The sequence below is a fragment of the Chelmon rostratus genome, chromosome 12, assembly GCF_017976325.1.
Source record: "Chelmon rostratus isolate fCheRos1 chromosome 12, fCheRos1.pri, whole genome shotgun sequence".
NCBI lineage: Eukaryota > Metazoa > Chordata > Actinopteri > Chaetodontiformes > Chaetodontidae > Chelmon > Chelmon rostratus.
In genome coordinates, this window is record NC_055669.1 from 25,344,883 (window position 1) to 25,357,346 (window position 12,464).

A 12,464-nucleotide genomic window follows, 5' to 3' on the forward strand; every position below is an offset into this window, starting at 1 on the left:
TCAAATATTCATCCAGCTTTCTTTATTTAGCCTCCATGAACTTTGGCAGCCACAGGAAAGACACAATAAACCAGGCAGCGGAGTCACATCAGGGTTCCTGCAGACTTATTTCTCTGTAAGACGCGGAGAACGAAGTTCAGCTTTATGTTTAAAGGACCTGTTTGTGGGACTTAGTGCCATCTAGTGGTCACATTGCAGATTGCAGCCAGCTGAATACCTCTAGCCTCCCTTTCCAAGCGTGTAGGAGACCGCTGTAGAAACATGGTGGACTGTGGAAGAGGACCTGCTCCCTCTGTAGATACAGAGAGCTCAATCTAAGTTAACGAAAACACAATGATTCATATTTTTTTTAGGTGATTATACACTAATGAAATCATACTTAGAATTATTATATTTATTTCTGCCAACAGATCCACCTGAATCCTCCACACTGGCCCTTTAAATCAGATCCTGAACGGCGAGGAAGAGACAAGTCCAATCAAAGGTTGGTAGATAGAAATGATTCCTTTGGCATCTACAGAAATCAGCATGAATTCAGATTAATCACATTTTGGTTCCTGTGCTATTTCCTGAAGATGACAAACAAGTTACAACCCTTTGTCCTTTCTAGTTTTGGAAAGTTGCAGCTAAAAATTTGTAGTTTTTTCCTTTATAAAACAAAGGTGATGGTCAATTTGAGATTGGCCATTAAAGATCCCATAAAAATGAGTACCTGGATGTCCGGGAAAACTGCTATTTCATGGAAAATTAGAATTAAACTTTTGAGCATTCCTGCATTTCTTTGGCTATTCTGTCAAACCAAACTGCATTTCTCTCCATAACTGAGCCCAACAGAGGCCTTTCCCAAACCCTCACTTTTCGTTGCCTCATGTTGACCAGAGCCTGGCCAGAGAGCTGTCAGATCAGAACATGCTCAGTGGAACTGTTTTTGGACTGACCATGGTGGTTTTGGAAGACCCTGCAAACTATTGGATCAGTTCAGTGTGAGGACCTGATGGTCCATCCATGAGCTCAGCCTGGATGTTTACATCAATAGTCTCAACGAATCTTCTTAGATGTCAACATGTCAACACTGGAATCAACTGTAAGTGAGAAGATCTGAAGCGACCGCAGCTGTTCTTTGTAAAAGAAGCCGACTTTAAAGCCTGGGGGAGCGTTTGATACCGAAAAGTTAGATTTTGGGTGAAAGGAGCTGAATCACTTACATGTGCGAGGCGGTCGAAGCGTGCAAAGAGTTCATTCAACATTCGCACCAGCTCCTGCGCCGACAGCGTCGTGGAGAGGTTTGTGAAGCCTTTAACATCTGCGAAAAGAATGCTGAATAAAATACGGAAATGTCACTTTAATATCCGGCTCAGTTCTTTCACACCATCCAAACACTGAGAATATTCAGCCATTTAAAGTTGACTCTATCGCCTGCGTGAAGCACCTGAAGTCCAATTTTCCCTGCTACAATCATGCCCTGAATCTAAGGAGTCTGACTGCAGCGCCTGAAGGATCTTCAGTGCGTGGCTCAAGTGTTTAAGGTGTGTCCAGATGCACTACGTGACAGCATCACTAACGAGAAACGTACGAGCAGGTCCCAGATCAGGGCCGGACTGGACCTGAAACTGCACTCTGTGACCTGAAGTCCATCAAGTTGTTCTGAAGCTTGCTGGAAACAGTCCGGATGTGATTTCTCTCTGCTGAGCCTCGTGTTAGTCAGTAAACGGCTTCCTGAAAGCCAGGCTTGGATGATAGAGAGGAGGCTGAATTCGATTGGATTCGGGTACAGAAACCAATTGGTTTAAATTATATCAGCATGTGTGTGTGTGTGTGTGTGTGTGGGAAATGTAAAACGTTCCCCACCCTCAACATCCATCAAGCTGCTGCTGATTTAGACACACTGCAGCCAGGCTGGTGGCCTCACCTGACATTCTCATAGCGGTGGATGTAGATTCTGTGAAACTGGTGCTGGAGGTGTTCGTCCTCTACATTTGTCATGTCGTTGATCATTTCCAAAACTACAAAACGTGGCAGGACTGATAACACCAGTCTCTCCTGTGGGGCAGAGAGATCAACCGTATTAGTGAAACAACCAAAAACAAAGCACAGCATCAGATACCTGGATGTCAGAATCAACACCTGCAAAAAATATCCTTCTTATGAGGTCGATAAAAGTCATGTTTTTTTTTTCAAAATATACATGTAGGATGGACAGTGGCGTGCACAGACTTTTTTAAGGGCAGGGGCGGAAAGGAAAAAAAGGGCACATATAGCGTGTCCTCACCACTGAAGAGGGCACTTTAGCACGTGTTTTGGCTCCCAGGGGGCACTTTAGCACGCGTTTTGGCATCCAAGAGGGCACTTTAACACGCGTTTTGGCTCCCAGGGGGCACTTTAGCACGCGTTTTGGCATCCAAGAGGGCACTTTAGCACGCGTTTTGCCGTCCAAGAGGGCACTTTAGAGCGCGTTTTGGCAACCAAGAGGGCACTTTAGCACATGTTTTTGCTCCCAAGAGGGCACTTTAGCACGCGTTTTGGAGTCCAAGAGGGCACTTTAGCGCGCGTTTTGGGCGGTGCCCCCCCCCCCCCCCCCCCCCCCGCCCCCCCCCTCTGTGCACGCCACTGAGAATGGATAAAATCTATATGAAAATGATAAGTGTGAGATTTTTTTGCAGCAGAGTGGAACAAGTTTTTAATATTGAGTGTTTCACAGTGAATAAGACAACACAACACCGAGATTAAGAGCAAAGGGGAATTAAACAGAGTCAAAAACTGAGTATTAGGCAGCCGAATACAAGTGAAAGAACAAATTACATAAAGGTCTGTCCGTAAGAAATGATTTCAGAGATGAGCCTGACTCCGCCAGCCTAAGCTCCTCGAGCAGGATCCTGTAAAGCCTCCAGGCCCGCAGAAACAACACAAACAACCCAATGTGTCTCGTGGTTTTTGTACTGACGCAGCGCCACTTGGCAAAAGCAGAAACAGATTTGGAGTGGGAGACGCCGTGCAGAGTCCCTCAGTGTTTTTTTGGCCTCGGGGATCTGCACAGGCGCCAAGCAACTGCCTCCTTCAGATACTGAATACATTAGGACCGAGACTCAAGTTTCTCCACGCAGAAATCCTGCTGACGCTCAGAAAGCCAGCTGGTCTCTGGGGCGCTAAACCGACGGACCGCAACGAATCTCAGTTCGTCGGTTTGTCTGTTATTGAGTCCTTTATTGGTTGTAAACGAGCTTGACCTGCTGCCACAACACATCTGCATGTTTCATGTGTTTATCTGATGAAATGTCAGTGAGAGTTTGAATAAATGTGATCCAGACTACAGCATGTGGCTCCAGTGGTGTCTGATCCCAGCACAGAGGGACCGTTTGAATGAAAGGTGACATGAGGTGTGTGAAGCAGAAACACTGAACTTCCATAATGACACCGAGGGAAAAAAGCGTATTTAATGTGGACTGATCACGTCATGGCAACGCAAGCATCGGGCCTGAAACCAACCTATGAGATCAGTGGTAACATATATTGGGATTTATTACTCTCCTGCTTCTACTGATCAAACATGCACTCGTATTTTAGAGGTTTGTCTTCAAACGCTTCATTCCTCGCGAACCATAAATGTGCTGAAACAGACAGAAAGTCTCAAAGCTTATGTTTCGCTCGCATGTGGCCTTTGGTTTGCATCAGGATATGATAAAAGCAGATGATAAGGGATGCATGTGAGATACACTGTGATCTAACTACAGGAGCTTATGAGAAAACGCAGGACAAGTATTCTCCATCTTCATCATTTTTCCCGAATCAGCTCTTCTTCTGCGCATGAATTAACTTTCTGTCAGTGAGAGAGATGGAGAGAGAGAGGGACACAGAGAGAGAGAGAGAGGGAGAGAGAGAGAGAGATGGAGAGACATGTGGAGAGAGAGACAGAGAGAGAGAGAGAGAGAGGGAGACAGAGAGAGAGAGAGAGGTGGAGAGGGAGGGAGAGAGAGACAGACAGAGAGAAACAGAGAAAGGTGAGAGAGAGAGAGAGAGACAGGTGGAGGGAGACAGAGAGAGAGAGAGAGAGAGAGACAGGTGGAGGGAGACAGAGAGAGACAGGTGGAGAGACACAGAGAGAGACAGGTGGAGGGAGACAGAGAGAGAAACAGAGAAAGTTGAGAGAGAGACAGGTGGAGAGAGAGACAGAGAGAGAGACAGAGAGAGAGGCCAAACCAGGACGAGCTCTGACATGAAAACGATCAAACCAATGAACAGCAGGTTGGTGTGACAGTTGATCTTAAGAATAAGCTGCAGCCAATCAGAATCGACCCAGACCAGGCGCAGGATGTTTTCAGTAAGGGGGGCCGCCAGCCGAATACACAAGTATTTATTGAGAAGAAAAGGGGCTCTGCGGCAGCATCGCGCCTGACAGTAACCATGACAACAACACACGCTACCACTCGCTAAGCTAGCAGCCACGGGACACACGCGCTGCTCCGACGACCGGCCGCAGCCATCGCAGAATTTATTTAGCTTATTTTTCTATTGACACAAACGCTTCGTTTCCGTTCATACTCATCAAACACCGTTAGAAAGCTCAGATTCTCGTGAATCGATTGATTGGAACCATTTGAAGATACAATCACAACAGGAGGAACAACAATGCTAGCAGCAGACAAACAAGCGTCTTTTTTGGCTCATTTTTTCTGGACTGGTACGGGGTTGAAATTATTATTGTTGCAGCTAAGATTCTAAGCAGCCGCCACTAGGGGGCACTGCAGCCCTGGCATGTCCCAGACCACGTTTTAATAGCCGATATGTTCAACTCAGGGAGAAAGTGTGATAAAAATGCTGCTTCTCAGGAGAGTTGACGTGCATCTATCCGGACGTGATGTGCTGAGACACCACCGCTATGAAGGCTGAGATAGAAACCACAGGTGTGTGTGTGTATTGACGCTCGTGCATCACCCTTTCCTGTCCTGATGGATACGTTTTGATTGGATTTGATCGTGCTACAACAAAAACAAAACCTGCTCGCCTCCGTTGTGCCGGCCTGGTATCTGTGCTGGAAAGCGGAGCGGTGCGTCCTCAAATTAAGGTCTAGACAGACAAGCATTTCAGTGGAGCGTTGCTAATACTTCGGCTGCTGCATCACAACCAAACGCTCCGGGGGTCTGGAGCTGGAGATTCACTGCAAGAAATGTTGATTTTCCAGAGTCGGCTTGAATTCGGTCTGAAAGTTTGAGCGTCTGAGGAGCTCAGCTTGTCTCAGAGCTGTGATGTTCCAACAGTCGGTCACACTGTCGCCGTGTTCACATCCTCTAATAATCACATTCAGACCTTTGAAGACACGCCTCATGAATCAAAGGCTGCCTTTCACGACCCATTTAGAAGAAATCCTTTTTTTTTCTATCATTATTGCATCTAGTTTTGGAACATCTACACCAGGCATCACCGGGTCGCCCCGAAGGACCACATGAGTCGCCAGCCGGCCTGTTCTAAAAATAGCTCAAATAGCGCCACTTACCAATTAATTTTTTTTTTCAGTTGCTATTCTTGTTTAAATCGCACTTCCATGTAAACTGGAAATGACAATATATTTTAAAAAAAACCTAGTGTTTGAAGGAGATCATAAAAAACATGTTGGAAACAAGTTAGCGGAGATGACTGACCCCCAAAAAGATGTCAGAAAAAAAAAGAAAACAGAATTTTCACGATGAAGAGGGACTTTTCGACGGGGAGGCTGTCAAAGAAGCAGTGATCCTAATTGCTAAAACTGCACTTGAAGACGAGAAATATGGAACCGATTTAATCGCCGCTCTCTCCACTGTTCAACTGGGGGCAACTACAACGGTAAGAAGAGTGTCGGCGATGTGCGGGAACTGGCCAGCTGGACCGTGATCTGGCGAGGTGCAGGGGGTTTAGCATCCAGTGTGACGAGTTGATGTTTGTATTTTACATGATTTATTATTCGTACAAACATGGTGCAAAGTAATTCATGATGTTTCTGCCTGGTGAAAACGGGACGTTGTGATTTCCTGGGACTGTTGGAGAAGTGACCGTTTGAAAAAGTTCAATTTGAAAAACACCTGCACTTGAAGAAAATATAGAAATAAAGTAAACAAAGTGTTGCATATTGATATTTATCTGTTTCCTATCTTGTTAAATCATTGTTGATATTTATTGTTAGAAATCATCAACATGATCAGTGTCTTCACATGATTCATATCATTAGTTATTAATAATAAGGTATAGTTAAAGGTAAATTGAGCAAATTGGCTATTTCAGAAGTGTGTATCAAACTGGTAGCCCTTCGCATTAATCAGTATCCAGGAAGTAGCTCCCCTGGTCTACACACTCTGTTTGCACCTGCCAACATCATGTTTATAATAAATCAATTTAATTAATTTCACACTATTATAGACAAATATTTAGATCTCTTCTGCTCATGCTCTTAGTGTCTTTAAGGCTTTTACAGACTTACAGAACCTGCAAATTGAAGTTTTGTGGCATCAAATTATTAAGCATTTTCATTGGATGTATGTCTTTTGCACTTGTCACATGTCTCGCTTATTTCTACATACTGGCAGTGTTATTGATAATCTTCCATACGAGACCTGCGGGATACTTCCCTTTCATGAAATGATGCTGCCATAAAGAAACTGTGTCTTGGAGTTGAATATTTCTCACATTATAAACATCTTTGCTTCAATTAGAAACTGACACATGCTCATAGAAAAATATATCTAAGTGTCAGACAGTGAACGAGTCTCGTCAACTCAAGGAGGAAAATCAGGTTAATAACGAGTTCACGCTCTTCGTCAAAAAGCTGCTCCTGCTGAACGGTTGGGTTCGATTCTGTTCATGGTTCAAAACATCGTTCTGATCATTCCTGACGCAAAGTTTTAAAGATGTTCATGCTGATTAATCCTGTCACCGCCAGGTAAATCTCTGAATCTGTGTTTCACAGGAAAGCAGATCTTTAAATCTGGAGTCTGTGGCGACGTCCCCATGCTGGAGCAGAGGTGGGGATGTGTTTCACGTCAGGTTTACCGGGGCTGAAGGGAGGCGCAAACGACGACCGGGAGTATGGTGGAGGCAACCGACACAAGCACATCGACAGCGTTTGTGTAATTACTCTCATTGCCAGAAGGGGGAGACAAAAGCTCCTCGCTGCAGGTTTAAACCGTTTCATACTTTCATATGTTTTATCATTTCACGTCTGTTCACTCCAGTTGTTTTTATTGCTATGTCTTAGCACATCCCTCTTTTAGCTAAATGTGATAGTTGTACATTTGGTATTATCTTGATGATAACGAAGTTCCTTCAAATCTGGAACTGAAGCATATAACTGAGATATTTTCACATGGTGTTTCTCAACACGTGTTTCCTTGAAAACAAAGCTAGGATTTTTTTCTTGCTACGTTCTAGAAATAACATCTTTTTTGACGCAGCTGGAGGGAGGCAGGGGAGTGAGGACTGTTCCACCAGGTGAGCTATCCATCAACATTTCATCAATAATTAAAGCGCGGACGAATCTCACCTGAAGACACTGTTGATGAGTCACATTTATGTCACCAGTGTTTCTGTGCTGAATCGTTTCAGCCACAGCAGTAACTGACCTGCTCAGCTGGACACTTTTTGCAGTGTGGACAATTAGCGGGGGCTGTAGCGTGTGTTCGCTCCACCGGTCACGGTCTCCGGTTTGGACAGCTGAGAGCCGGCGGACTCAGTGTCAGATTAGCTTTGAAAGTCATTAGCGCATCTTGATTTTAGGCGAGAGCTGAAGCCCTCCAGCAGCTCGCTGACCACTTCCATCCTCATTCAGATTATGTTTAAGGTTCAACACTTTGTTCCTTTGTCGTGTTTTTAATGTCACTTCTGCTGGATTTTCAGTTTAAAGTCAACAGTAAAAGAGCTTTTAGGTGCAATTTACAGTTTTTCTCAGTCGCTTTGGTGCTTTTCTCAGATCAGAATGAAAATTCTCATAACATTTAGTCATTTGAGCAGATCATAGTAGTAATTTCTCTTTCCTCTGAAACAATTGCAAATGTTTTTGGACATGTTTCAGCTGCTTTCATACAACTCTCTGCTGTTTTAAACATTATCAGTTGCTGATGTCACATCAGTCAAAATGAACTACACTCATGGATGCTGAATAGTCGTTCCCAATAAAACTAATAGTCCTCATTTTATTGTTGAGTCATCACATACAAAATTGTTGAACTAGTTATCAAATTCTGAAGCAAATTTGAACCTTTCTTTATCATTTTTTCCTGGAAATGTCTCCTAAATGAACAATTATGAGTCCAGACAGACGGGAACGTCTGGATGTGCCAGAATGATTTACCTTTGTTCAGTTACAATATGAGCTGTTATATTGTTCACTTTGTGCACAGCTCAACCAAAAGAGTGTTTCTCATGTTTGTTCTAAATAAGTGACTGCAGGGTATTTTTCTTTTGTACAATGTTGTAGAACTGCAAAGCACATATACAGTAAAAATGTGAAACGTCTTGTACTCACTGACTCCTCTAACTACAGCAATGTGTAACTGTACTGTTGTTTTCAATGGTGGTACAGGTAGTGTACAGTGCTGTCTGAGTATTTTCAGGTAGTGTCACTGAGTTCTGACCGTTTCTGGAAAACACTGAGAGAATAAACTGTCATAATGAAAACAAGACGAAGCCATTTGACTGTCTTGTTCATACACGATGGTGTCAAGACCTCTCATTTTGATGACACTGGCAGTTTCATCGACATAAATACTTGCTTTGAGGGATGGACTATCCATTTTTAGCGAGTGATGTGCTTTTGCAGGTTAGCCACCAGGTTTTGCAGTTTGCACTAATTGTTTTGAGAAGTGCACAAACTGTAAGAGTGATGTGAGAAAAGCACCAAAGTGATTGAGAAAAACTGTAATGTCAGGGTTTAAATTCGATCCATATTCATAATCTGTGCTTCTGCACTGATCCATAAGGGATTTATTCCAAAACAGGAAAGATCAGTTTCTTTAAAGCCTTCAAAGATGCAGAATTGTGTCTTTTATTTTCAGATTTGGGGCTTTTAGAGGAAAAGCTTTGCTACTGTTGGGAGAAACACTTGAAGACTTGAGAAAAATGAGTCCTTTCAAACTAGAATTATTAGAATTAAGCACACCACTCCGTTGTTGAAGTCAGAATTTGTATCCAGACAAATGCACTAATTTTCTTTCAGCTTTAAAAACAATTAAGTGAAAATTTTCCTGTTCTGTTGAAAGATAATTTAGCATATTTTCAGTAATTTCCCCAACTTTAATTGCTTTTTTCCTTGTTTTTGAGAGCTGGGTTTTGCAGCGTAATGAGATCGCTGCCACTGAACCACAACAGCAAAGTTATGGAGCGTAAAACCAAAATAATGAGCTTAAAGGAGCTAAACTGCTCAAAAGGGATGACAGGAAGTGCAGAATGGCGTCCGTATAAGAGATCTGCTGCACATTAAATGCAGTCGTTTTATAAATTTTATTATAAAATTTCTCTGCTTGCAGTGTCCCGTCCTGCCTTCATGCCACCGTCACACACAGAGAGGCAGCCGATCTTGTGACAGAAACTCTGTGTTCTTACAGCATGTTGACAGAAATACCCGGCGCCGATTGGCTCACATTAAGGTGGCGTGCTCGGGGCGGGGTCCCATCTCGCTCCATTACAACCGTCCTGCCCGTCCTCTGCACTGCGTAAACAACGCTCACTGTGTCGCTGTGTGTGTGTGTGCATACTTCAGTTTGTATTGTTTCTGTTTGAGTGTGTGTTGCCTTGTTAGGCAGTGTTTGCAGCTGTGTGTGTGTGTGTGTGTCCACAAGTGATGCATGACAGCAGCGGATCGATGCAGCGTCCATGTTTTTCTCCTCTCGGCGGGCTCATTAGCCGAGCTGCTAACATTCGGCCCTGTCAACTGAAATCCACCGACCGCTTTGCTTCCTCTATCAAACGCTCCTCAAACTGAGCTCCATCACTAAACAACAGGAGGGAAAAACACATCAGTCTACACATTGCTCTGTTAGTTACCACCTTATTTCAGGCTGCTGGGGGTCATCTGGAGGTCAATATCTCTTTAAGTGTACAGGTTAGAGTTCTGCTTAGTGCTAAATTCAGATCTGAGCCAGAAGGTGACAATGACAAGGCTGCTGCTGTAAGTTGAGCCCATCCAACATGATAAAGCAACCAGTGAGACTGAGCTGTACTGCAGCTCAACATTTCAGCATGCTCACAAGCTTACAATGATAGAGTTAGCATGTTGATGTTACATGCAGATATGTTTACCATGTTGGTTTAGCATGCTACTATCTGCAGGCTGAAGGGGGTCTCACTGGCCATAAACCAAACGACTGGACAAAATGAAATTTTGGCCCTGGAGCAAACGTCAGGGCAATAATTGTTTCCCCTATCATCCTCTGGGGGCATGAAAGTACGAACCAAACTTTTTTTTATTTTCAGTTTTTACGTGGCCACATCATGGTGGCGCTAGACGAAAAGTCAGGTGATCACTGCACACCACGAATGTCTGAAAATCACCCAAATCATTGGAATTTATCCTCCAGGGACTTTGAATATCTGTGGCAAATCCATCCAGTCGTTTCCAGGATATTTATCTGATCCACAGACGTCAACCTTCAGCTGCAGCTACAGAAAAAGCCAGCAGTTCACCAGAGTCGGTACAGTTCGTCCTCTAGAGATCATAAACATTTGGGGGGAATTTTATGGAAATCCCTGCTGTAGGTGTCTCATCTCGGTGTGGACCAAAGTGGTGGATGAGCTACACTGTAAACCTGCCTGATTCAGACCTTCAGGCTCCACAAGCTATGGCAGCTCTTCTGAACGGTGAAGGCTTTTGTCACTGAATGGAACAAACGGTAAAAGGCAGAAATTCAGTCAACACAGTCATAACGAGAGGGCAGCGCGAGCAGGTTCGACCTCGTGCGAGCGGCGTCGCTGTCGCCGTGGACTCACCTGTCTCTGGTTCTCCGTCTCGAGTCGCAGCCGAGCCTCGATGCAGCGCCGCGTCTCCAGGAAGGCCTGACGCTGAGCCCGGTCCGACAGGTAACTGATGAATATCCCAGCAGTGTTCATACACATGAATAACACAGCCTGAGCCGCGACCTGGAACACAGATGGAGACACAGACGGTGAGATCGTACACGGCAGCAGCTCTGAACCTCGACAGCCGTTTAGGGACCAGGTTCTGGTTTTGGTCATCAAACACATTGAATTCTTGCATTTTGTTCCTGTGTTTGTGCTGCATCATCACTTGTAAATAACCGACATCCTGTCAGAAGAAACTGAGATTTTTGTGTTTAGAGATAAAAATGGTTTTATCAGGGAGTTAACAGCTGAGAGGTGACTGGAAATGAGAGGAGAGTGAAACTGGCAGCACCTTTGAGGCATCAGAGACGTCATATAACACCATGTAATGTAAGTGTTACACAGTATTCTGTAACATGTGTCTGATAAAGCTCTGGTTATGTGTTTGCTGCTTCATTTATCCCTTCAGCTACTGGATGTTAAACAAACGGTGACCTGGTCTGACCGGATGCTCGCCCGTCTTCCAGACTGGAGACTCTGTCATAAATAATTCTAGTCCTAAATCACTTCTGAGGCATTTGACCAAACACATCAGTCTGACATGGACGCGAAGTGAAGATGACAGGACTGAGAGGAAGTCCTGCAAACTGCTGGTTTATGCTTACGACATATTTCAGTTTACAGCGATCAGGAGCAGCTTCTGCAAGTTGTTCAGACCAAAGATTGAGTAACTAAGAGATGAAACTCATCCAGCTCAAAGCTTCACATCGTGCAGAGGTGAATCGACAGGAGCCTTATTTTCACAGAGAGGTCTCACATGATCTAAAACCGTCTTCAAGTATCCAAGAAGGAGAGATCTGACTGCTCCAACTGAAAAATAAAACTCATTTAAAAGGAAGCCACGATAAGAGTGTGTCGAGGTGAGATTAAAAATGGATGTCAGAGTGTGACGTCTCTGATTTCCACCACCATAACGAGTCAACGAGCCGAGACGTCCACCGAGAGGAGACGTGAAACCGGAGTATGAGAGAACAGAGACAAAAGGATGAAACAGGTCACTGAACACCGAGGCTCCTTCATCACATGTTTTAACCTCCCACTTTTCCACCTGCTGAACCTTCAGCGACTGCAGCTGCCGTGAGGCGACACGCTCGGCATCGTGAATCACCAGAAGCTGACGAACACCTGATGGTGTCGATACGAAAAGGTTTTGCACACCACAGAAATTATTTCCAGCATCAATTCGTCCATCATATTTTTAGTTTCATCATCAGGGGAACCCTCTTTCAACAGTTGCCATTCAGCTGGAGAACTGTCTCCCCTTTAATATCTGGTATCTCCTCCATCTGTGATTCTGTTTTATCCATCAGAGCTGGTTCTGTATCACCTCTCCATGTCTTACATTCATTGTCTGTCATAGATTAATTAGTAATTGCAGCCACTCAGCA

At 44.2% G+C, this 12,464-nt stretch overlaps 1 protein-coding gene across 1 annotated transcript in view; it reads right to left on the reverse strand.

Moving 5' to 3' along the window:
- Positions 1–12,464, reverse strand: part of adcy8 (adenylate cyclase 8 (brain)) — an 82,045-nt gene that overhangs the window by 44,132 nt on the left and 25,449 nt on the right. The window contains exons 2-4 of the mRNA XM_041948587.1: positions 10,945–11,094; positions 1,910–2,040; positions 1,206–1,317 (exon numbers count right to left, since the gene is read on the reverse strand). Of these exons, the coding sequence (XP_041804521.1) occupies positions 1,206–1,317; positions 1,910–2,040; positions 10,945–11,094 (393 nt within the window). The remainder of the gene's footprint in view (positions 1–1,205; positions 1,318–1,909; positions 2,041–10,944; positions 11,095–12,464) is intronic.